Source organism: Vespa mandarinia, chromosome 10 (assembly GCF_050613455.1).
Source record: "Vespa mandarinia isolate Hongniang chromosome 10, ASM5061345v1, whole genome shotgun sequence".
Taxonomy (NCBI): Eukaryota; Metazoa; Arthropoda; class Insecta; order Hymenoptera; family Vespidae; genus Vespa; species Vespa mandarinia.
In genome coordinates this window covers 6050001-6075322 of record NC_140819.1, presented here as the reverse complement: position 1 = coordinate 6075322, position 25322 = coordinate 6050001, and the positions used below count along the sequence as shown (strand labels likewise).

The 25322-nt window shown below is 30.2% G+C and overlaps 2 protein-coding genes and 1 long non-coding RNA gene across 6 annotated transcripts; 1 reads left to right on the top strand and 2 right to left on the bottom strand.

Moving 5' to 3' along the window:
• Positions 1 to 3093: 3093 nt before the first annotated feature.
• LOC118445573 (uncharacterized) lies at positions 3094 to 10738 on the top strand. Of its 3 annotated transcripts, none has more exons than XM_035875250.2 (8): positions 3094 to 3231; positions 3570 to 3866; positions 7429 to 7605; positions 8435 to 8766; positions 9094 to 9240; positions 9695 to 9943; positions 10065 to 10345; positions 10413 to 10738. In XM_035875250.2, the coding sequence occupies exons 2-8, from the start codon at positions 3591 to 3593 to the stop codon at positions 10736 to 10738; spliced, it is 1788 nt and encodes a 595-aa protein (XP_035731143.2). In that variant the 5' UTR covers positions 3094 to 3231; positions 3570 to 3590. The 3 variants fall into 3 exon arrangements, with proteins under 3 accessions (XP_035731143.2, XP_035731144.2, XP_085515846.1); XM_035875251.2 differs by having other exon boundaries at positions 3500 to 3866; XM_085659720.1 differs by having other exon boundaries at positions 3128 to 3231; positions 3485 to 3866.
• Position 10739: 1 nt separating this feature from the next.
• Grx5 (Glutaredoxin 5) lies at positions 10740 to 11968 on the bottom strand. 2 transcript variants are annotated; one of them, XM_085659721.1, is made up of 4 exons: positions 11750 to 11968; positions 11344 to 11485; positions 10995 to 11187; positions 10740 to 10880 (listed from the first exon to the last, which is right to left on the bottom strand). In XM_085659721.1, the coding sequence occupies exons 1-4, from the start codon at positions 11831 to 11833 to the stop codon at positions 10868 to 10870; spliced, it is 432 nt and encodes a 143-aa protein (XP_085515847.1). In that variant the 5' UTR covers positions 11834 to 11968; the 3' UTR covers positions 10740 to 10867. The 2 variants fall into 2 exon arrangements, with proteins under 2 accessions (XP_085515847.1, XP_035731147.2); XM_035875254.2 differs by lacking the exon at positions 10740 to 10880 and having other exon boundaries at positions 10991 to 11187.
• A 3859-nt stretch (positions 11969 to 15827) lies between these two features.
• Positions 15828 to 19243, bottom strand: LOC146872719 (uncharacterized). The gene is made up of 3 exons (XR_014982643.1): positions 18574 to 19243; positions 17513 to 17636; positions 15828 to 17181 (listed from the first exon to the last, which is right to left on the bottom strand). It is a non-coding gene; the product is annotated as an uncharacterized LOC146872719 (long non-coding RNA).
• Positions 19244 to 25322: the final 6079 nt, after the last annotated feature.

Below are 25322 nucleotides of genomic sequence, written 5' to 3'. Positions count from 1 at the left end.
TAATTACTGAGAGCAATTAAAATGTCTCAGCTCTCGTCAATGTATCTATATACGTAATGTAGCCATTAATATAATCTGCAAATTTCAAACGTACCTCTCACCTATGCATCTCTACATCCTCTATACAGTCTACCCTTATATATCTATACCTATACATATATATATATATATATATATATATATATATCGCTTAATTATATAGATACTTTTGAAAGTAAAAAAATACATATATACATGTGCATACATGCATATTGTACGTGAGTATTATTCAAAATTTAAATGTTCTTTTTTTTTTTTTTTTTTTTTTTAATCTGATTCGATATATCCACATACTGGAATATTTATTGCGTAGTTTAAAAAAAAAAAACGAAATACTTTATTCAACAATTTGTTTTTCCTTCCTTATCTTTATTTATTGAGAACGAAAACATCGAGAATACGTTTAAAAATCATAGATAAAACGTAGTATCTATAATAATCAATATAAATACATCGTCTGATAAATAATAGACGTTATACTAGACAAATTATTTTTTTTCCTTTTTTTTTCTTTTTTCTTTTTTTTTTTTTTTTTTTTTTGATAACTAAAACGCTTATACAAGTACCTTGAAAATTAAGAAGTTGTTAAAAAAAAAAAAAAAAAAAAAACCTTAACGTATAAACGTATACGTTTCTATGTATATGTGTATGTATGTGCGTAAGCATATGTAAAATGTAAATTTGGATATGCGTCGTAATATAAAAATGTATGTATATAGAAAAGAAGAAAAAAAAAAGTAAAAAAAAAAAAGAAAAGAAAAGAAAAATCACAGAATAATCCAAAGGACACAAACAGTTATTTACTAACCTTGATCCACATTTACATTTCGTTCGTTTCTTTTTCTCTCTTTTTCTCTCCCCCCCGCCCCTCTCTCTCACTCTCTCTCTTTCTATTTCTAATCAGGGCCGCGCATCAAGTACGTTCCTACGTTTTAGGTTATATAAATTTGAAAAAAACGATGATCCTCTTTCGACGATCTTTTTGATTTCTTTCATCTTCCTTCTTCCGTTTTTCCGATATACTTTCGTTTTCTCTCTCTCTCTCTCTCTCTCTCTCTCTCTCTCTCAAGATGGCGGAATAATCCGTTTTTCGAGAATGTACGACGTATTTTCATTTTTCCACCAATTAACGATTCGATCGTCGAATTATAAAATATAATTTTGAATCAATTGAAAAAATAAAAAAAAATAAAAAAAAACACGATCTAATCTAATCCTTCAACGTGTTCCAATCAATGTGTTAAAATAATTAACTCGATTAAATAAACGATTAAGAATCGTACGAACAGGATCACTCGCGCCAATTTTCTTGGTTATGTGCGAATATGCAATAATTGGATAGACCAATTAAACGACCGAATAATAAACGTTTTTATGCTTTTGTTACTTCGAAAAATCGATATTATCTTAAATATCTCAATAATAATATCTAAGGAAATTAATTCGGAAACGAGACTTGATATTTTATAAATATATATATATATGAATTTTTTTTACGGAATTATTTCTTCTTTTTGTTTTTCTTTTTGTATAAACTAGTTTATGCGACAAAAAAAAAATAAAGATTTTATTTTCTTTTTTTTTTTTTTTTTTTTTTTTTTTATTGAACTGGCTGCATTGTAAATCGAATTTTAATTCTTCCTTAAATCACTCGGCAGATGGCGCGAACTGTCGACGAGGTTTCATAAAAAAAAAAAGTCAATAACAAAGAATTTCATATATTGTTTAAATTGAAATAATCGATCGAACAATGTCAAATCATGAACATATTGTCAAAAGGTTATTTTTACTCTTGTTTTTTTCGTCTTCTTTTTCTTTTTCTTTTTTTTTTTTTCCTTTTATTGTTGTTTTGTTTTTCGCTTATCTATTTATCGCCTGTCATAATTATCAGGAAGTATTTAAACTTCTTCAGGTTTACACCTGAACATTTTGTTCAAGTAGTAAATGAAAAATAAAATTAAAGAAAAGAAGAAAAATTATTTAAAAATTATTTTGAAGTAATATGACAACAAGAGATAAGAAAAGGACGTATCATTTTTATAATTAACACCAATAATTGTGATTTATTTAGTAATAAAAATTAATAATAATAATAATAATAATAATAATAATAATTTTTCCCTATTAAAGAATGTATTCCTAACAAGGAAATCATTAATTTTGTTATAAAGATAATTATAAATTTATGGAATATACGTGTGTGTATGTATGTGGGATTTAAAGGAAACATGATAATAATGGCAAGCGGAATTAATGACGGACTCTCGATTAGATATTATATTCACATTCTTATTTTTGATAATTATTTCATGACCTGTAACATAATAAAGAAGACAAAGTAATGAACTGATAAAATTATTATTCTTAAAAAGCGTACGTATTCTATATTACCAACATATTAATGATAACATTCCAATTACCATCAACAAATTATAATGTAACAAATAATACGATCTCAATCGTTCCCATCGTTCGCATAAGCTACGTCTTAATTATAAGACGAGCAAATGATGCTTTTTATCTAAAATGATTTCAAAAACTCTTTCTTCGTTAATTTTTTTATGTTACAATCCATTTAACCACGAACAATGAAAATCTATTGTCTAGATGGCCAAACTGGGTAAGAAACTAGTAGCTTATTTGCTGAAGCGATAAAAGCGCCATAACTTTTAACCCAAAAAAAAAAAAACGACGATGATGCCATCTACGATATAACATTTAAATCATTTAACGTGAAATAAAACAAAAAGGATATTAACATTGGTCGTAGTGAAATAAAGAAGAGGGAAGAATGAAAGAAAATGAAAGAGTATTTAAATGTTCTTCGAAAAGAATTAGAAAAACAAAGTAATAATGAAAAATAAAAAAAAAAAAAATAAAAGTATCGAACGATCTTGAACGAATTCGTCGAAGAAAAAAAAAATAGAAATCTTACTTATCGACCGCGATAAATAAGAATATTTAAGAGGGTATAATACCAACAGATAACGCACCAATACATTTGTAACTTGATCAAATGAAGTGTCAAAGTTATTCCATTCCATTAAACTGGTATACATGGTTCTACATAACTAGTTTACATTGGACAGTTGGAGTTAACGTCTAGCATCTGTTCAAGTGTCTCCGTTCATTCAAATTTTATACATTTAAACTTAGTTGTTCGTTCGTTCGTTCGTTCGTCCGATTTAGAAAGTACATAAGGAAACAAAGAAAAAAAAAAAGAAAAGAAAAGAAAGGAAAAAAAGTTGTCACTTTCGCGCATAGAGCAAAGAGTTTATTTATTATTTGCTCTTTTTTTTTTATTTTTTTTGTTTCTTTTTTCTTTTTTTTTTATTTATTCATTTATTTATTTATTATTATTATTATTATTTTCTTTTTCTTTCTTTTCCTTTTGTTTCTTTTTCTGTCTTTCTTTCTTTCTTTCTTTCTTTCTTTTACTTTAAAGGCTTTTATTTTAAAGGCAAACGTGTCAGTTCTTATCATTTTTAACTTTATCACAAATTCTTATCAAACTTTTGCTACCTATATAGACTTTCGACGATCAAAGCGTCATGTCGATTTATCGCTTATTAATATCGAGGCAAGGTAAAGTTCTTCCTAAATTTTTTCCTTTCATCGATACAACGAACTGCAGCGAGTATTCTTCAATAATTCGCGTACAAAGATTTTTATACGGTTCCTCATCGTCAAACCAATTGCACGGGTTAAAATTAAATTCACAAAATATAGTAACCAGCCCATACCCGGATATTAACGGATATGAAAATATATTATTGCACGAAATGATTTGGCAGAATGTGGAAAAATGGTTGAATAAAACCGCTATAGTAAGTACACATTTTTTTTTCTTCTCTTTTTCTTTTTTCTTTTTTTTATCGTTTCGCAAAAATTATCCCTCTTCGACCGTGAACCAAGAACCATTTTATTTTTAACGCATGTGATTTACTACCTGTTTACAAAAAAAAAAAAAAAGAATAGATAAATAAAAATAAAACATTCATTTCATAATTCTACTCTGTCACATTTGTGGGAAAAAAAAAAGAAAAAAGAAAAAAAAAAGAAAAAAAAAATCCGAATAGATCTTTAATCCTTTGCAATCGACGCGAGTGAGCAGCATCGCTCAGGACGAGAATTTTAACAAAGAGGTCATTCATGCAGCAAGTAAAAAATGCCAATATCTCGATATATCTCGTGAATTTAAAAAAAAATATGACCAACGACCTTTTTTATGTCGCTTTGAAAATAATATTATACTGTTCAATCTATGCCGCATAATGTTAAATAAATCCTATATATAATTTGCATCAGCAAGCAGAAATTTGATGGATTTATTAGCCGATGCTTAGACAAAAAAAAAAAAAAAAAAAAAAAAAAGAATAAAAAGACGTATAAATTTTCATTGGATAGGGAGGGGGGAAGGAAGAAAATAGAGAGAGAAAAAAGAAAAACGAAATTTGCACTTGAAATAATCAAATAATTTTCTTTTTCTTTCTCTTTCTTATTATCATACAAAAAAAAAAAAAAAATGCTTACGAAGATACGTTTAACATATCATATATACGATTCTTCTTTTTAATATCGTTTAGTTACTTATATTGAACTGTGATACTGATAAATATTTTTAAAGTCATGTTATTAATGTTACGTAAGATCGAATCCATAAAATGTACAACAGCAGAAAAATAATTAATATTCAAGACAGATTGGTGCAATCATGTATATATTAAGAAATTTAAATAACCTTTGATATTTAATATTTTGAAATTATCAAACGGCATACTTAATATGAGATATTTATGTTTTTGTTAATATATTTCTATGAATCGTTAATTAAAACAACGTTGGTTGTTACAAAAAAATTTCATAAAGGGCCACTAATTGTCATGATTATGAATAATTATTATATTATAATAATATTTATATTTTATATAATAAATAATTATTATATAAAATAATTATTATATTATATTATAAAACAAATTTGAATAATTATCGTCCAATAGACGAACGTCCATTTACCATTAAGTATAAATATTATCATCAATTGATTTATATCCAACAAAGAAATGTTAAAAATATTAATGTAAATTTTAATTAATCTTACTCAGTGCATCTTTTTCAACAACATTTGATTTCGAGCTACGACGAAGTCAACATTACTTTATTATGTAATTGCATTAATATTCTCTATGTTTGCTAAAGAATAATATAACATTATATAAATAATTACAATTTGAAATATGCCAATTTGAAATATGCCAATTTGAAATATGCAAGATTCATAGACTTAATGAAATCATACAACATTATTATAAATAATTATTAAATTCGTATTGATATTTTCTATGACTCTCGTAAGACTTAAAATATCGATTTGTATTTTAAAGAAGGGAGAAAAAAAAAAGGAAGAAAGAAAGAAAGAAAGAAAGAAAGAAAGAAAGAAAGAAAGAAAGAAAAAACATTTGTTATTACTTTCGTATCTTCGTCATAAACCGCCAATTATGAAATAGCTGCGATAAATATTAACAATTTTTCTTTGTGAAAACGTAAATAACTTCTATACGAAACATTTGTTTATAAAACTAATAGAAGTAAAAATCATAAAAAGAAAAAAAAAAGAAGAAGAAGAAGAAGAAAGAAAAAAGTGACAAGCGTAGCAGTCGGAATCCTAGAAGAAAAAGAAAAAAGAAAAAAAAAAAAAAAAGAAAAAGAGCTGGGAGTAGTAGCGTCAATAGTAACTGATGAAAAATGATGACTATATTGTTACTTTAAATAATTATCTCCTATTAATGTCTAAAAATAACGAAACGAACGTCATATCGTATTACGAGCATTTGTCATTTAAAAAAATAATAAATATCATATTAAAAAGAAAAGAAAAAAAAAAAGAACTAAATTCATTGTCTTAATGTTAAGGTAAAAAATATTTCTGTTCGATTTCAAGTAAATTATAATGACAGTATCAATAATTTAAAAAAAAAAATGTTATTAAATAAAATATTTGTTCATTCTGAAGAACGATATATTTCCGATGCACTTTGGTACTTTACGAAAGTATGTTAATTTTTTTCTTTTTTTTTCTTTTTTTTTTTTTCTTTTTTTCTTTTTTTTTACACAATTATAATTTAAGCAATTCATGCTTTTTTCTTTTCTCACATTTTCTCTCTTACAACATCATAAGTAATTATTATTTATAAGAGGCAATAGATTAAATTCAGATAACTAATGTTAATATTTATTAAACCATAATATTATTATTGAATGGATTTGAAAATTTATAGTTCTATTACGTAATTCATAATAGTTACATCTTTTAATACGACAAAGCGTTGGATCAATTCTTTCGAAATTTTTTCACAACAGTGATCTGTTGCATCATAACTTGTTTTTTTTTATTAGATCTAATGACAGTGTGGCATTGTAATAATTAGAAAAAAAATATGAATTACAATGACATATATTCGAACGATAATAACAATGAATAAAATTTGTTATTAAAATTTTTCTTTTTCCTTGTTTCTTTTCTATTTTTTCTTAAATTTTTATTGGAAATTTTTTCTCTTTTTTTTTTTTTTTTTTTTTTTTTTTATTATTATTATTATTATTATCATTATTTTCCGCTCCCTTCCTTAATAAATACACGAGAAAACGAATAAATCTATTCATAATTCATATCGACGTTTCTTTTTTGTTTTTTTCTTTTTTTTTTTGTTTTTTTTTAAGGATGATTTTTTTTCTTTGTTTCCTATCGTGATTTGTTTTCGCATGAAAGTTAGAAATAAAAGAAAAGAAAAAGAAAAAAAAAAAAATCGCATGGAACAAACAATCCTAAATAATATCATAATTCATCATAAATAATATCATAAATTATAAACGTCAACTGGATTTTATCACTCTGTTGGCAGCAATCGAATGTTAGAAAAAATAAAAAATCTATCTATCTGCTAGACAATGAGATCATTTTTATCTTCGATAAATTTATACAATCTTATTCCGTCGTCTTAACGCTTTCATATTTTTACATTCTTTATATAATAAAAATTAAATAAGTTCGAAAGTTTCATTTTGCTTTTCTTCTTTATCTCTTTCTTTCTTTCTTTTTTGTTTCTTCTTATTTTTCTTCTTTTTTTTTTTTTTTAACTTCTTATTTTCCTCTTTTCATTTCTTTTTTTTTCCTTTTTCACAAGTAAGAGAGAGAGAGAGAGAGAGAGAGAGACAGAGAGAGAGACAGAGAGAATATGAGTAATCGATTGAAAGTGAATCCTTTTTTTTTTTTTTTTTTTTTTTTCATTCGAGATATAACTATAAAAATATGAAATTCAAATAATATCTCACGGGAGAATTCTATCGGATTAAAAATAATAATAACAAATCGTTTCTTTATTCTAGGTATGTGCAATCACTAATAGATCGTACACTTACCAACAATTGAGAAAGTATACAGGACGATTGGCAACGTCATTAAGAAAAGCAAAACTCTTCCCACATGATACAGTAGCTATTATATTACCTAATGTGCCCGAGTATGCTATCATCGCACTTGCTCTCTCAGAAGCTGGTCTTCGTGTAAGTAAATCGTTCATTATCATTATCATTATCATTATCATTGTCATTATTATTATTCGTACGCAATCGCGACCGGAAGGGCAAAAGTGAGAGTTATAATTTTCAAGATGACTTGAAAAAGCAATCAATCTTTTTCGAGACTTTTTAACAACTGATTTTCTTCTTTATTACTCTACCTTTTTTTCTTCCGCTCTATTTTTTTTCCCTTTCCCGAGAAATTACAAAATTATCGATTCAATCAAGTAAAATTATCGAACTTAATTAAAAGTCTATAAAAAGTCTCGAAAAAGTGTAATAGATTTTCGAAATGACTTGTAAAATTTTATGTCACATTCCGTATGTATAAAAAAAAATCAGAGAAGAACGAAAAAAAAAAAAAAAAAAAACTGTTAACAATGTATTTTTATACGCTTTTGAAATTTCATGTTTTTTTCATGAGGAATTAATAAATATAATAGAAAAGAACAAAGAAGAAAAAGAAAAAAAAAAAGAAATAAATTAATGTCTCACTGAGAATTTCATCGAAAAATAATGATTAGCATATATATATATATATATGTATATATAAAAGTAATAGCATACGAAAGTGTATAACGTCTTCTATTGATTCAATTTTATTTTATCTTTTACTTTTTTTTTTTTCGAATCGAAGTCGAGGTTAAATATATGCACGCGCGTGCGCGTGTGTGTAAATACGAACAAAAAAAAAAACAAAATTAATGAACGAAAGTAAAAAATAATTTAAATTGAATAATTCATTAATGCGAATCAATTATATTCCTTTTTTTATTGTTATTAATTTTTCTTTTTTTCTTTGTTTATTTTCAAGGCAACATTGATAAATCCCGTATGGACTACTGCGGAAATAAAGAAACAAATTGAAAACTCGGAAACTTCAGCAATTTTTACAAATCCTTTGTTATATTCCGTTGTAAAGAAAAGTATTGAAAATAATCCACGAATCAAATTACCAATTATAATCGTTGACGATGGAAGCGGATCGATACCTTCGGGTACAATAAATTTGAATGATTTTATGAGAGAGGATATCGAAGAATTTTCGAAAAATCAAAGGACTAATGTCGATCCTAAGGATGACGTGTTTTTACCATATTCCAGTGGTACCACTGGAATGCCTAAAGGTGTACAATTATCCCATAGGTACATCATACACGAATTATTATAAATATATCTGATAAAAAAAATCCCAAGGGAGGCCTAGCCATTTAATTTATTTCATTACAAGTTGTTATTATAATAATCGAAATATATTTGCTATCTTAAAAATTTATAAAGAAGGAAAAAAAATCATCATCTATCTAAGGGTAAAAATTAAATCACTAGCCTCAGTAGTTTTTGTTATATGAGTTTGTTTATCGTAATCATATTGGAAACAATTAACTTAATCAACATTATTATATGACGTTTGCATTTTCATACGTATTATCACATTTAATATTTATTGTTAAAACGTTTATACTCTTTCAGAAACATCACAGCGAATATATTACAAATTTCTTCGCCAAATTTTTTTCCTGGTATTAACACCAATGAAACGGAACAAGATGTTGTACCAACTATATTACCTTTCTTTCATATATATGGCTTGATCATTCTCCTTTGTAATCATTTAAGGTAAACTTAATTTCACTGAATTTTATTTATTCGAATTAATTTAATAATACTATTAATATCAATTTAATATCGATATAATTTATAATAGTACACAGATACATAAACAAATAAATATATTATACCATAAAATGTTTTTCAAGAGATTCAAAAATGATTTGACATAGTAACAATTTTCTCTTATACTATTAAAATAATAAAGCTAATTACGATCTCTTTTCAGGGAGAAAAAAAAAAAAAAGAAAAAAGAAGAGAAAAAATAGAAAATGAAGAAAGAAAAAATGTATATATAATATATGTAAATATATATATTTACATATATTATATATACATTATTTAATATATATTATTATATGTATTATTTTTATATATATATATATATATATATATATATATATATTTACTTATTTATTAAATAAAGATGACCTAATAATAAATATTTAATTCGTACTTATAGAATGGGTGCAAAATTAGTGTGCTTACCGCAATTTTCAATAGAACAGTTTATAAAGATCCTTGAAAATTACAAACCGACGTTGCTATACGTGGTACCAACGATCGTACAAATGATAGCTATTAACGAGCAAATTACGTCAAAACATTTTGAAAATATCAGATATGTTATGTCGGGAGCTGCGGCAATAGGGGAAGAATCTATTTGTAAATTTCATAAACGTATCAGCGACAAAGTGAAGTTTACTCAAGGGTAAGAATATTATATCAATTAAGAACAGATATCAATTCGACAGAAGAATATAAAAAATAAAAAAATAAAAAAAGAAAAGAAATAAAAAGATAAAAAAAGATTTTTTCAATATTTTATATAGATACGGTTTGACAGAAACCTCTCCGGGAGTAATACTTCCGACTACTAATAATATCGATATTGACTATGAATCAGTAGGTTTCGTCATACCTAATACACAAATACGTATCGTCAAAAAGGAAAGCGATAAAAGTATTAATGTGGGACCAAACGAAGTAGGAGAGCTCTATGTGAAGGGACCTCAAGTAATGAAAGGTTACTTTAAGAATTCGCAAGCAACGAAAGATTCTATGGATGGCGATTGGTTCAAAACTGGTGATGTAGCGAAATTCAATGAAAATGGTAAATAATATTTGAGACTATAATAATTATAATCACTTGTATATTGATAAAATTTGAATTTATGTAGGACACTTTTACATCAAAGGACGCATCAAGGAATTAATCAAAGTAAAAGGTTTTCAAGTACCACCTGCGGAATTGGAGGATATTATTAAAGGTTTAGATAGTATTGCAGACGTTGCGGTAATCGGCGTTCCTCATGAAAAATTTGGCGAAATTCCAAAAGCTTTCATAGTACCGAAAAAAGGAGTCACCATTAATCCAGAAGAAGTGAAAGATTACGTTGCCAAGCGCGTTGCTAACTATAAAAAATTAGGATATGTGCAGTACATTGAAAAAATTCCAAAAACTGCATCTGGTAAAATTTTAAGAAAAGAACTACAGAATATATAATTTCTACATATGGAATAAATAAAAATATGAATTTCTAAAGATTCAAATTCATCGCTTATCACCCATGGAAAACCTTCACAATTTTCCAATGATACAACATTACGAATTATATTACGCATTCAGGTGACTTTATTGATGCGTACTGAAAGAATTGAAAACAAGAATATTTATTATAACAAACAACGTCTGAAAAACAGAATACGCACATCGTATTTTTCATTTTTATATATTTACAACATAAAAAATTGCGTCTTACTCCTTCGACTTTGTTGATTCGCTTTGAGAAGTATTTTCTTTCTCCAACAAAGCGCTTTTAATTCCTACTTTTTTCAATTCTTCTACTAATTCGCCATTTTTATGCATTTCTAACAAAATATCACATCCACCAATGAAATCTCCATTGATAAATACTTGGGGTATCGTCGGCCACTTTGAATATTCTTTAATACCTAAATGTTTTATTGATTAATATTATCGTTATAAACTATTTTAAGAAAACTTTTAAATACATAATATATTTATATTCTTTCATTGTATATTTAATTATAAATATAATTATTAAAATTGTTGGAGGATTAAAAATCATATAAATTACTTGTACAAACCTTGTCTAAGTTCTTCATCTTGTAGAACATCATGGGCATCATAAGGAACACCATGCATTCTAAATATCTGAACTACGGCATTACTGAAACCACATCTTGGTTCCTCTGGTATGCCTTTCATAAAGACAACAACTTTATTTTTCTGTAAAAAAGAAAAAGAAAACATTACAAGACAATATATAATAGATTCCTTTGATCTAATTAATTGCAATAACTAAAATTCTACGCTTACAACATATTATCAAAGAGGAACATTCGCCAACTCTCGCATAACCAATATTAGATTCTTTCCATCGACAATCTCACAATCAAATTAAAACATACAAAAATAAAATGACGATATAACAAACAATTTGAAATTCAATCGCACATCCCACATTTATAACCTCCTTTATGTATCACTCACTTTAACGAGATTCCCAATTTCGTCGGATTTCGTAGCAAAATTCCGTATAATAATTCGTGTCAATCTTCCTCCGAGGTTCAACATTTTATATTTCAATTATTAAAGATGAACAATATTTTATAAATTATAAATGAATTAATTTTTATAAATTTTATTATAGTTAGAGGTTATCAATAGAACCGTTTCGTAAGAAGGACGCACGTCGACTATTCGCAACGATTGCGCCATCTAAAACTAATGAGCTAATATTTACCGCCATCTATGAACGAACTATGACAACATACATTTTACCGAGAAAGGTTATCTCGACAGAAAAATTTTAACATACACACACACACACACACGTACAACATATATCAATAACTATGATATAGAATTAAATGTAAATCAAATGAAAATTCGAAGAAACGTTTAAATTCAAATATTACATCGAGATCCTTGCAATATCATTTCAATTATCATTCATTAACTTGTGCAATAATTTGCATCGAACAAAAAGAATAAAAACATTTTCCGAATCGTTTCATTTCAAGAGATATTTATTTATTTTCATTTCGAAAAAAGAAAATAAAAAACTAATAAAAAAAGAAAAAAAAGAAAAGAAGAAAAAATAGAGAACATTGAAATATCCTATAAAGGAACACGAAAGAAATAAAATAGAAAGAAAAAAAGGAAAAAAACGTTGGAAAAATCTTTCTAAACATTATCCGCGATAAAAATGAATAAAATTAATTCTTTATTAAATTAAATAAGATCTGTACGCTTTTAAGTGAGCCGATAAAGATTACCATGTAATATTAAAGAAACGCCTACACCATAGGAAGGGAATCGAATGAACCGTTAAAATCGATGAAAGATAACGAACGTTCGTACTCACTTACATTGAAACGTATACAACAATTGTCGTCGTCAAAGTAGTCACAAAAGATGTCGAGAAAATGTCAAGGTCATGCGAAGGCGTATATAAGAGTGAACTCCTTCTCTTCAATGAGATATAATTGTATATTTATATATATATGTACATACATGCATACGTATATATTTATTTATTTATACGAAACATATATACATATATATATATATATATACATACATATACATACCTTGTAAAATAAGTAATTAGAAGAATATATATAAGTATATATATATGTTATCTGTATGTATGCATGTATATATATAAACGTATGCATACATATATATATATATATACATATATTTTCATCGAACGTCACAGTCGTGAGATTACGTAAAAAGGTCGTCTCTTTCTTTTACTCTCATTTACAGACTTTTATTACATCAAAGTTAAGAACTACGTCAAGAAGAAAAATCGTTAATGGAAAATAGTTTATCGCAAGAGCGAACGAGATATATATATATATATATAAAGATATAGATATAGAGACAGATAACCAGAGTGAGAGAGAGAGAGAGAGAAGAAGAAGAAGTGAGAGAGATAGAGTGAGTGAGTGAGTGACTGGCACGTGTCCTTTCGATGTTAGTGACGTCACAACAATGAAATCATGGTCACCATGGCCACTCACCATGACCAGTTACCATGGAAACCAATACGCTACTAGCGTGAGAACGCCCACGAGATTTAAATTTCGTCTGCGTTGGACGTCACGCCCTGCTTGACGCGTAAATGCACTGTGATAGGTCAGGGATGAAAATCGTCCTCCCCATACATACTACACGTTGTACGTATATATAGCAACAGGTATATTAAAAAGTTGATAACTCTCGAATGGACCATTAAAAAAATATATATATACATATATATACATATATATATATATATATGTATATATATATTTATATATGTTTATTTATGTATTTATATGTAAAAGGGAGGAAAAGAGAAAAAAAGAAAATAAATAAAGAAATAAAGTTAGTAAATAAAAAAAAAAAAAAAAAAAAAAAATAGAAAAAATATAAGAGAATAAATGTGATATGACTTGAGTAACGACAAATTAAAGGTGATAACGTTGAATGCAAGGGAATATAGGAGTAATGAATTGTTTTCCTCCTTTAAAAAGAAAATAGATTAGTTATATGATATCTTATACGAACACCGAGAAACAACGAAGCAAAAAAAAATGTTAATTCTCATGTAAAATCTGTTGCAATTCTACAACGAACGAATTACACACGTTGAGATATAATAATTATTAAAGGAAAAAAAAAAAAAAGAAAAAAAGAGAGAAAATAAATTAGAAAGGACAAGAAAAATGAAAAAAAGCAAAAAAAAAAAAAACATAATGGAAAAAACTTGAAATGTCAATTCGAACTATAATTATTATGGAAGGTAAAAGCCGGAAAGATATAGGTTAGACGTGGCAAAGCATAAAGGTCGGGATAAGAACCAAAGGGATTATATTTGTCGAAGAAAATAAAGGGATATAGAATTTTTTAAATGCTAGAAGGCGTTATTACGAACGACGACACTGATGATGATTATGACACAACAACAACAACAACAACAACGCAACAAATGAGACGATGTCTTTTATCGATTTAAGAAAAAATCATTACAATAACGCAATCACCGACGTTTTATTAAAATTTCACCCGAAAATAGGAGAAAGAAAAAAGAAATGAGAAAAAATAAAAAGAAAAAAAAACAACAACAAAATAATATCTACAACTAGGGTTAAATAAGTTCAAGTACTTATGCGCGTATCCCTACGTTACGTCGTAAGAGACTAATCATCGTATTCACGAAAACAATTAAATGCCGTTCGAGAGAAACGGAAAGAGAAAGAGAGAGTGAGCGAGAAAAAGAGAGAGAGAGAGAGAGAGAGAGAGAGAGAGACTGTTCGATAAAAAGGAGTGTTGCTTTATCAACATAACCGTATTTCTTTCATTATGCAACGATCTCTCTCTCTCTCTCTCTCTCTCTCTCTCTCTCTCTTTCTCTCTCTCTCTCTCTCATGTAGAGGAGAAATAATTCTTATCGCAATTAGAAATTAATCTTTCGATCGATCGGAACGGTCCTTAAAAATACAAGACGCCGGCAAAGAGATACATAGATAGATAAATAAATAGATAGATAGATAGATAGATAGATAAATGGGCTTTGATAGATTAGTTCGACGTTACAAGGCGATAAACGCAACGTGTTTTCTTTACAGGGTCAACGTGTTTGACGAACCTTCGAAACGAATCGAAGTAGACAAGCGTTTATACGTAGAAAGAAGAGAGAACTCGTGCCGGATCGTCACGTTCTTTCCCTCCTCCCCCCCTCCCGTCCTCCCAATCCCACCATCCCACTTTAAATCTTTATACTCCTCTGTTCACTCTCGTATCCCTTCCGCTCCGCATTCCCCCACTATTTACTTCCCACAATTCCCACCTCCTCGCTCCACCACGCTACTTCCCTCTATACGTCATCGTTTTCCTCGTAACAGACTACCACGAACTGTGATTTCGTTCGTTGCGCTCCACCTACGTCGGATACGACGTACTACTACTACCACTACTATTACGCGTGTATCCTCGTTAAATGGTTTTGAACGAAAAGAAATTTACGAAGATGGTACGAAAAGATACGAACATGAACGAAGATTAACGAAATACGACAGAGAGAGAGAGAGAGACAGAGAGAGAGAGAGAGAGAGAGAAAAATAGAGAAATTAAAATAAAAGAATGCGAAAGTAAAAGTTGTTCTCGTTCGTCTAAAATCGTCTTTAAGTATTATTCGCAAACACACACGTTATCGATCATCTAAAATACGTAAAAACGTAAAAATCCAAATGAATTTAATTCTTATAAAATTAATCAATTTTATATTTTCTATCTTCCATTACATGTACCTTTAAGATATCACATTATATATAAGAATTTCATCCTTTTTTCGAAATTTTTCCAACGTTTTACGTCTAAAAAAAAAACGTGAATAGAACGTAGACGAAGAATAATAAATATCGATCCTTAAATAAATCCTTAAATCCTTATGTATTAAATTTTTTTACATACGAAAAATATAAATGAGGAAATATAATCGTTAATAATCGAATTACGATTTAATAAATCTTACGGAGATTATTATTTAACGTCTTACATCGATGATTGACTGCGTATGATGATTGGTGTTATTTAAAGTCGTATAAATTTCATTCTTACGAAATTGTTCGTCGTTTATGAGCTTACCGTTTTATAGTCGAAAAACGTAAAAACGGGATATATATATATATATATATATATATATATATATATATATATGTATGTGGTAGGTAGATAGGTAGTTGTGTCTGATTAGTGGATTTCGTTACGGCTTATGTATTAACATCTAACGTCGTGTACGATGCGAGTGTGTAAAAGCCTTTATAACCGTGAAACGGAAAGCCTCCTTCTTCCTCCTCCTCCTCCTTTTTCTTCTTCTCCTTCTTCTTCTCCTTCTTCTTCTTCTCCTTCTCCTTTTCCTTCTCTACCTCCTTTTCGCGCGACGCCGGCTAATCGTTTGGTGGGGGAAGCTTGTCGGCATTGCCGAACATCTGGAATAGAGTGCGCGCCCTCGTGCGAGAGTGGATGGAATATATGAGCGTGGAGCGACTCACTGCCGATGATAGCCGACGGAGTGGGAGGTGAAAGAGTGGGAGAGAGAAAGAGAGAGGGAAAGAGAGAGAGAGAGAGAGAGAGAGTGAGCGAGCGAGAGAGTGAGAAGAAGAGGGGAAGACGCGATGAGAAAAGATAAAGCGAAATGTGTCTATACATATACACACCGTACTTCGAAAATATTTCTACGTTCTTTTCGAATCATTCGATAATAATGTACGTACGTACGTAAGTACGTTCATATATCAAATACGAAATAATATGTCTTTGTTTATTTATTTACTTTTTCTTTTTTCTTTTTTTTTTTCTTTTTTCCTTTTTTTTTTATCCTCTTTTAATTTTTATACAAATTTCGTTCGACTTTTGTATCATTCGTTATTACGAAATATATTTTAAATAATTACGAACTTATCCAATTTACGATACGTACCTAAGTTGCGATATTCAAATATGAAATTTTTTTTTGTTCTTTTTTTTATTTTCCGTTCTAAATTTCATTGCCAACATTTCGTTCGTAACATTCGTTAAACAATACATTGCGTATGCATGTTATATAGGAAATTATTTGTTTCTTGTAAATAAATATTTTTCACACACACACATACACATGTAAGTACTTAACTTAAAAGTCATTCCATGTGACATCGTAACGTTGTCTGCGACGTAATTGTAATTGTTTATTTTTTTTTTTTTTATTTATTTATTATCATTCCCCTGATCCTTCCTTCTTCTCAAGTGACACACAATCGAGCTTCGATAGGAAACATGGAGTATGTATCTAAGTACATATAAATATGAACGTGAACAAACGTTGTTTTCGTGTTCTCTCTCTCTCTCTCTCTCTCTCTCTCTCTCTCTCTCTCTCTAGATTTGTTAATCTAAAAAAAAGGAGAAAAAAAAGATATGTAAATCTTTTCCTTCTTTTTTTTATTAAATTTATTATTAATAATTATCACGCAAGTCTACGAGGTTGAGAGTCGTTGTTTCAGAAAGAAAGAAAGAGAGAGAGAGAGAGAGAGGGTGGTGGGCAGTTCAGGGATAAGGGAGCGTAGAGGGAGGGATACAAAGTTGCACCGATTTTTCGAGGTCGAGTGAGAGACACGTGAAGCATAGGAACGAAGAGGAAAAGAGATAACATTTAGTTAAAAGGAGACAGAAAGATGCGAGAGGTTAGTCAAGCAGTATGTAAGTACATATATAGATACGTACATACATGCTACTATCCGTAGCAAAAATCAGCTTTCCGTATGACGTCATCGGCGGAGGAGAGTCGACTGGCGCCGCAGTCGATTTTTCAATCCAAAGAAACGTAATTCTCCATATATCCTTGAAACTAATTACGAAACGTAAAGAGAGTAAAATACTACTATGTATGTATGAATGTATGTAAGTAAGTAAGTAAGTAAGTAAAATAGTTGATACTGTGAAAAAGAAAAAAAAGAAAAAGAAAAGAGAAACTTAAAGCGTTATATTTAAAAATCGAGAGCAACAACAACAACAACTACAACTATTATTATTATTATTGCTATTATACTATCTACGAATGATTCATTATATCAATTCGAATGTCATCTATTTATATTTGTAAGACGCCATATTGAAAAATAAATAACCCAATCATAACACTTCCTGTCGTAAAATATAATTTTTATGAAAGTAACTACTAGTATATCGATCGAATGAAAATATTTAATCGTAACATTGAAATATTGAAAAACATGTATTACAAATGCAATTGTATTAAATAAAACTCACATATATATATATATATATATATACATATACACGTACAAACGTACGTACGTACGTACATAATAACAAATAAATTAAAATATTACATACGTAAGTATGTACATGCGTACGTATACGTATGTAAAATAAATATATATGAATAAAATGAAATGTAAATGGGACAAACGTTTAAAGTTAGGAATGATTTAATTATAATACATTATTTATGGATATATATATTATAATACATTATTTAAAATATGTCAACATTCTATAAGTTATGTTTTCGCCATAGTTTCGGAAAGGAAGTGGAAGAATCACTTCGCAGATAGAAGGATTATTTGAACAAATGACGCGCCTCCGCGACGATACGAGAGCGTAAACGGTAAACCCGACGATAAACTCGACCGCGAAAGCGGCGTAAAGGGGGAGAAGCGAGAACACGGTTTTCTTTTGCTTTTGGTTCTGTATATATATATATATATATATATATATATATATATATATATATATATATATATATATATAGACATACGTACGTGCGTACGTCGCGTCGTGTGTATGACGAAAGGGACTGAGAGAGAAAGAGAGAGAGAGAGTGATTGAGAGTGGGATTGAAGTGGGGGATGAGAGGAGGGGAAGATGCGCGTCGACGATAATGGTAGTAGTGGGTAGTTGTGAGTGGCGCAGGCGGCTACGGTAGGAGGCGGAAGGAGGGGAGTACCGGTGGGGTGGGGGGAACGCCACGCGACGCTCTCGCTCGGCCGAAGACGGCGGCGGTCGTGACGGCGGTCGCGACGGGCTGAGTAGTGGGGAGAGTGGGGGGAGTGGGGAGGACGACGACGACGAGGACAAATGACGCGCGCGAGCCGTCAGGGCCGTACACGAGATGGGGCACGCGACACGCGTCGCGTACCACGAGGTGGAGTCGCGCGATCTTACATACATACGTCGCCGACGAAACAGCTGTTGCGTCGCTTGTTGTGTATGTGTGTGCATGCGCGCGCGCGCGCTCGCTCGTTCGCTCGCTCACTCGCGTGTATACGTGTGTGACGATATTACTCTTCGCTCTGTTCCCATCATTTCTTATATATGCCAATTACTTTTACTGTTACTTTTATTATTAGAACGATGTAACATTAAAAATCTTTTCTTTTTTGCTCTCGATTTTTCTGGATCTTCTCTTATTTTTTTTTTTCTTTTTGTTTTTTTTTTACTTACACTCTTTCAATTTATCTTTTATTTTCGCATATGTCTCGAGTTATTTTATAACTTTAGGAACGAACGATGGCTATGGCTGATTGAATGCCATTAATTACACGTGAGTGTGTATATATATATATATATATATATAAAATTTTATTATTAAGAATGTAATCCAACGAATGAGAAGAATAAGATTACGACGGTATGTTTTTACATGTCACGACAAATAATGAAAAAGATCACGCTCAATAGTAAAAAAGAAAAAGAAAACACACACGAGACGCATATATGTAAAACAGGCATAATGTTAAGTCATATAATGATCTTATCCGAGACTACATTCGTTAAATAGAGATAGAAATAGAGATAGAGATAAGAAAAAAAGAAAGATCTGTTAAGTAGCGTTCGTGTGAACGAATCTTTTGTTCACTTCTTCGCTCGTGCCTACGTCGATGACGTTCACGTGAAAGAACTCTTGGTAAAGAGACAGACAGAAAGAAAGAGAGAAAGAGAGAGAGAGAGAGAGAGAGAGAGAGAGAGACAGACAGACAGACAGAAATAGAAGATAATGAAAAGAGAAAGAGAAAGAAACAGAGAGATAATGAAAAGGAAAAGAGAAATAGAACGAGGAAAGGGAAGTTTCTTATATTTTTAGGATTGATAATTTTTTCGGATGAGGTTTAATGACGGCTAAAGTTAATTCACGAATTTTTTTTTTTCTTTTTTTTTTTTTTTTTTTAAAGGAAAGAAGTAAAAAGCATCAATGCGGCATTTTTAAAGGAAAGAAGTAAAAAGCATCAATGCGAGATATCATTAGATATAGCAAATCATCCTCTGGTATATTTCCAATAGTCGAGAGTAAAATACTCTTTCCTCATCCTCCTTCACTCATACTCGTCCTTCTCATCCTCCTCCTTTATCAACCAACTTAACTCGGGAGAACGTTGGAGATGGCCGAAAAACTGGTTTTTACTAGTCCGCGCCCGTCTCACTTCTTTGTTCGTTTCGCGACGAGACTTCGTTCCAGCTTACAAAGGCAAGAACATCGGCTTGCTTTTAAATTTTCGAGACGTATTTGTGAGACACATCGAAATCCAATATGGCGCCGGTCAATGATACGGAACGCATAGTCTATGCATAATTTATTACAATGTATATATATATATATATATATTTATGTGACGAATGATAGGAAGTTACGATAATTGAATATTATTGATTTTATTAGAATTTATCGTTTTTATTAGATTTTTATTGAAGAGAAGAAACAAAAAAAAAAAGAAAATAAAGAAAACAAGAACAATATAATATAAGGAAAAATGAATTGATACACATACCGTCTTATAGAGATTATAAATTGTGTTTACTTTTTCTAATCATGTCTTTGATCAATCTCACACGATTACTGGACTCTACAATAATCAACGGATTAGAAAGAATTTATTAATAATCTATTTGTGCGTAGTTATTAGCGATCCTTTTTAATGTCTACGATATAATTCGATTAATATATATATATATATATATATATATATATATATATATATATATATGTATGTATATATCAATTCGTTCTTGCTTTAAGAAAAAATTCTGTCTAAATAAAATATAGATAAATATTTTTTTAACTTTATTTTGAAAGAGACCACATCGCGATAATAAAATATTTGTGAATATATATAGTATCTGTTTGTACGTCTGCCTGCCTGTGGTGTATAATTGCGGTATGCTAGTTGGATTTGTGTCTATATATAATGTGTGTGTATGTGTGTGTGTGTGTGTGTGTGTGTGGTGTATCGTGTGTGTCTCATGATAGAAGAAGAGAAAAAAAAAAGAAAATCTTTTGGTTTACCGCGGAAAAAAAGGAATCATAGGAGACGCGTAACTCTCCATTTAGCGTTGCTCGTCGGTTATCCAGTTTGTGTGTTATGTGTGTGTATGTGTATGTGAATGTGTATAAATATATATATATATATATATATATATATATATATAAAGCAAAGTACATATAATAGAGAAGAGCAAAGGTAGACAGAGAGAGAGAGAGAGAGAAAAAGAAAGCACCTTTGGCTGGTAAACTGAACAAATGACAGAGAAAAAGTATGTGTGTGTGTGTGTATGTGTATATGTGTGAGGAAGGAAGAGAGAGAGAGAAATTATCCATTCGAGGAGGATAGAGAAAAATAGATAAAGAAGGTTAAAGAAAGAAAGAAAGAGAAGATTATAAAAGAGAGGAGAGAAGGAAGAAAATAAAAAAATAACAAGATAAAATGAGAGAGAGAGAGAGAAAAAGAGAGAGCGAGAACGAGAGCGAGAGCGAGAGAGAGAGAGAGAGAGAGAGGATTGGCTGGTTCACATTGGGTGTTCACTCTACATTAACGCTCGTGGATTGTGGCGCCCGAGGTTTCCAAGTCACAAAGTTATACGTATGTATACATGTACGTATATATAATGTGTATATGTGAGTGCATATGTGTTGGGTGGTGAAACAAGAGAGAGAGAGAGAGAGAGAGAGAGAGAGAGAGAGAAAGAGGGATGGAGAAAAAGAAATGATATGTGGGTGGTAGTAAGAGGGATGAAGGAGGGTGAGTTGGCGTTACTTGGAACGATGTAAAGAGAAAGAGAAAGAAAAAGGGAGAGAGAGAGAGGGGTAGAGAGAGAGAGAGAGAGAGACAGAAACAGGTAGAGTGGGAAATAGAAAGAGATAGAACGAGGTCGAAGAAGCAGGTGGTGGGGGTGGGAGATTAGTGGGTGGTACAGGAGTAGTACGGAATGATGGTAGAGAAATCAGTCGCGGTTCGAATACCGCACGTGTATGTATGACGAACGACTTTTGTCGTTTGTTTGTTTTTGTTTTTCTTTTTTTTTTTGTTTCTTCTTTTCCTTTTTTATTTTTTTTTTCTTTTTTCTGTTTATTTGCTCGTATCCATTCGTTCGTTCGTTCGTTCGTTTTTCTCTTTCTTTTATAATAATTTCTTTTGCAACCCCTCCTAACACCGTTTACTTTTTTATTACTTTTCTTACTCTTTTTCCTCTTCTTTTGTTTTTTTTTTCTTCTTTTCTTCTTTTTATCATTTTCGTATTATGCACGTAATTATTATTGATTGATATGTAATAAAGAGCATATGCAAGATAAAAGAAAATGGATCAAAATGAAAGAATGAAAGAAAGAATGAAGGAAGGGAGAATACAAAGGATCCCAACATATGTATATCGTAATCTCGAACGAGAGAGAGAACGAGAGAGACTCGCGTCGAAATCCTGATCTTTTTTGGCTTCTTTTTCTATTTCTTCTTCTTCTTCTTCTTCTACTTCTTCTTCTTCTTCTTTTTCTTCTTCTTCTTCTTCTTCTGCTTTTTTTCTCTTTTTGGCACGGCCAAGGGCGAAAGAGTATCTCGACCTTCCTTTCGTGTCGCTGAGCTCTCGGCACGAGGGTTGAAGGCCTTGGAGTGGGGAGAAGCTTACCCCGAGATAAGAGAAGAACCTATGTAAACACGAGATAGGAAGATAGATAGAAAGAGAGAAAAAGAGAGAGAGAGAGAGAGAGAGAGAGAGAGAGAGAAAGAGAAAGTAGTTGTTGAAAGAGAAAGGAGGTCGTAGCGACCAAAACAGATAATAATCTTTTTAATCGAACCAATACTCTTGATACTCGTACGAACTTCCTATTCTCTTTTTTTTTGGCTTTTCTATTTTCTTCTTTTTTGGAGGGAGGGAGGGAGGGAGTGCTGCAGTTTTTTATGTTTCTTTCTTCTTTCTTTCGTTTTTCAATCCCGATCATTACATCGATCCCCTCATCCTTCATCTTCTTCTTCTTTTATCTCTGATCATCCTCCTTCTTCCATTTCTTTTTTTTTCCAATGTAAATGTTTTTTTTTTTTTTTAATTTTTTTTTAGAAGAAAATCTCGTTAATAGGTATTAAAATTTAAAAGAACAGCTAGGGCAGTCAGTAAAGAGAGCTACGTTTATATATATATATATAATACATACGTATAATATATATTCATACATACATACATACATACAATATGTACATGCATACATACGTACAAGAAGTAAAAAGGAAGAAAAAAAAGCAAAAATAGGATAGACAGAAGAAGAAAAAAAATGAAATAAAGAAGTGCGACAGGATATGCTCGAGTTCGAACAACAGGGCCAATCAAGCACAGAAGTCTGCACGGAGTCTCGCTTCAGGTTAAACGAAAAAGAGATGTACCTCTTTGCCACCTGCTCGAGGATGATCGGCCTTCGCCGCCATATTATTATTTGTTGCTTGCTTTCTTTCTTTCTTTCTTTCTTTCTTTCGTTTATTATTATTATCATTATTATATTATTCTTTTTTACTTTTTCTTTTCTTTATTTCCTCCTCCTCTTTTTCATTTTCCTCCTCTTCCTCCTACTCTTACCCCTCCTCTTTCCTCGCCTCCCCTCCTCCCTCCTCTTTAACCATTTTCTTCTCTTCCTTTCGTTCTTTTATTTCCTTTTAGAGAAAGCGTCAAAAATCGCACGAGAAGCTCGAAAAATGCACGAGCTAGCTTCAATTAGTCCAAAGAAACTCAAGAACCAATGACAGCATCAGCAGCTGCTACTGCTGTTACTGTTGTTGCTACTGCTGTTGCTGGCTGCTGTTGCTGGCTGGTGCTGTTGCTGTTGGCTGCTGCTGCTGCTGGTTTCTGCTAGTTACTGTTGGCTACTACTTTTGGATCGAATCTCGGACAAAGACTATTACTCTCTCGTTTCTTGTCGTTTCTCTTTTCTCTTGTCTAACTTTTGCTTACTCCGCTTATTCTCAGCTACGAACGGACACATCTGCAATCATGCCAATTTTTTGAATTACCGTATTCTAATTGAAAACTTAAAGATCAAATGATCTTTGATTGATCCCTGGTGATCTTTAAAAATCTTTAAAAATCTGATGTTTAAAAATTCTTTATCAATCTTTATATATCGATATAATCGATATAGTGTTACAATATATTCATAAAATGTACATATTGATCTATTTTTTTTTCTTTTTTAGATTTATATATGTATATATATATATATATATATATATATATATATTTTTTTTTTTTTTTTATATATCGTAAATCTACTATAGGAACATTCTTCTTTATGATTTAGGTAGGTTTAAAAATCAATTAGTCTTTTCTTCGAGATTACTTTAAAGTTAATCCTTTTTGATATTTTTTTTTTCTTTCATCCTTTTCTCCAGATTGTAAAAACCATTCAATTCAGCTTATAAAAGTTACAAGCCTAACTAGAAGTCTAAAAGATTTCGAAAAAAAATGTTGATCGATAGATCTTTGATATCATCTTACGAAATATCATCTACCTCCCATCCTCCCCCCTTTGGGCCCGCTTTTTTTTTTTTTTTCCTTTAATTTCCTTTTTAAAGGTGAATCAACGAATGATAATATCATTAATTTCATATCAATATAGATAGATATACGTATTGCCAAATCGTATTGCTTTGATAAATCTTATAAAATGATAAATAAATTGAAGAAGACAATAATACGCCGTTAAGTTTTGTCCGTAATTTTGTAAAGAAAAAAAAAAGGTTATTTTCGGTAGATCGATCGATCGTACGATTGATTTATCATTATGAATTTTATCGACATTATAAATCGTTAGGTTATTAATGATACCTAAAAAAAAAAAAAAAAAAACAAAAGAAAAAAACAAAAGAAAAAAAACAAAAGAAAAAAAAACAAAAGAAAAAAAAAAGAAACATTTTTATCCCCTTCTCTTTACCCGATCTTTATGATTTTCATTTATGAAAGCACTTGTGGCGCAGAAACGCGACAGTGGAGGCCGGTGGCCACATTGCGCGTGCGCTCCCGAGAACACACGATTCACACCTGTCAGTCGAGCACGAACGAGCATAAATGTTGACCGTTCGGAAGAATGGCGATATCATATTCGATATTACCTCTACTGCTTCACCTGGCAGTAATACATTTTCCAGGGCCGTAACAAGATTCGCTATAATATTTAGTTAAATAAAAATATTTCTTAATAATAATTACAATTATTCTCAATTGATAAAAAATAATTTGATCTCGAGTAATTGAGAAAATT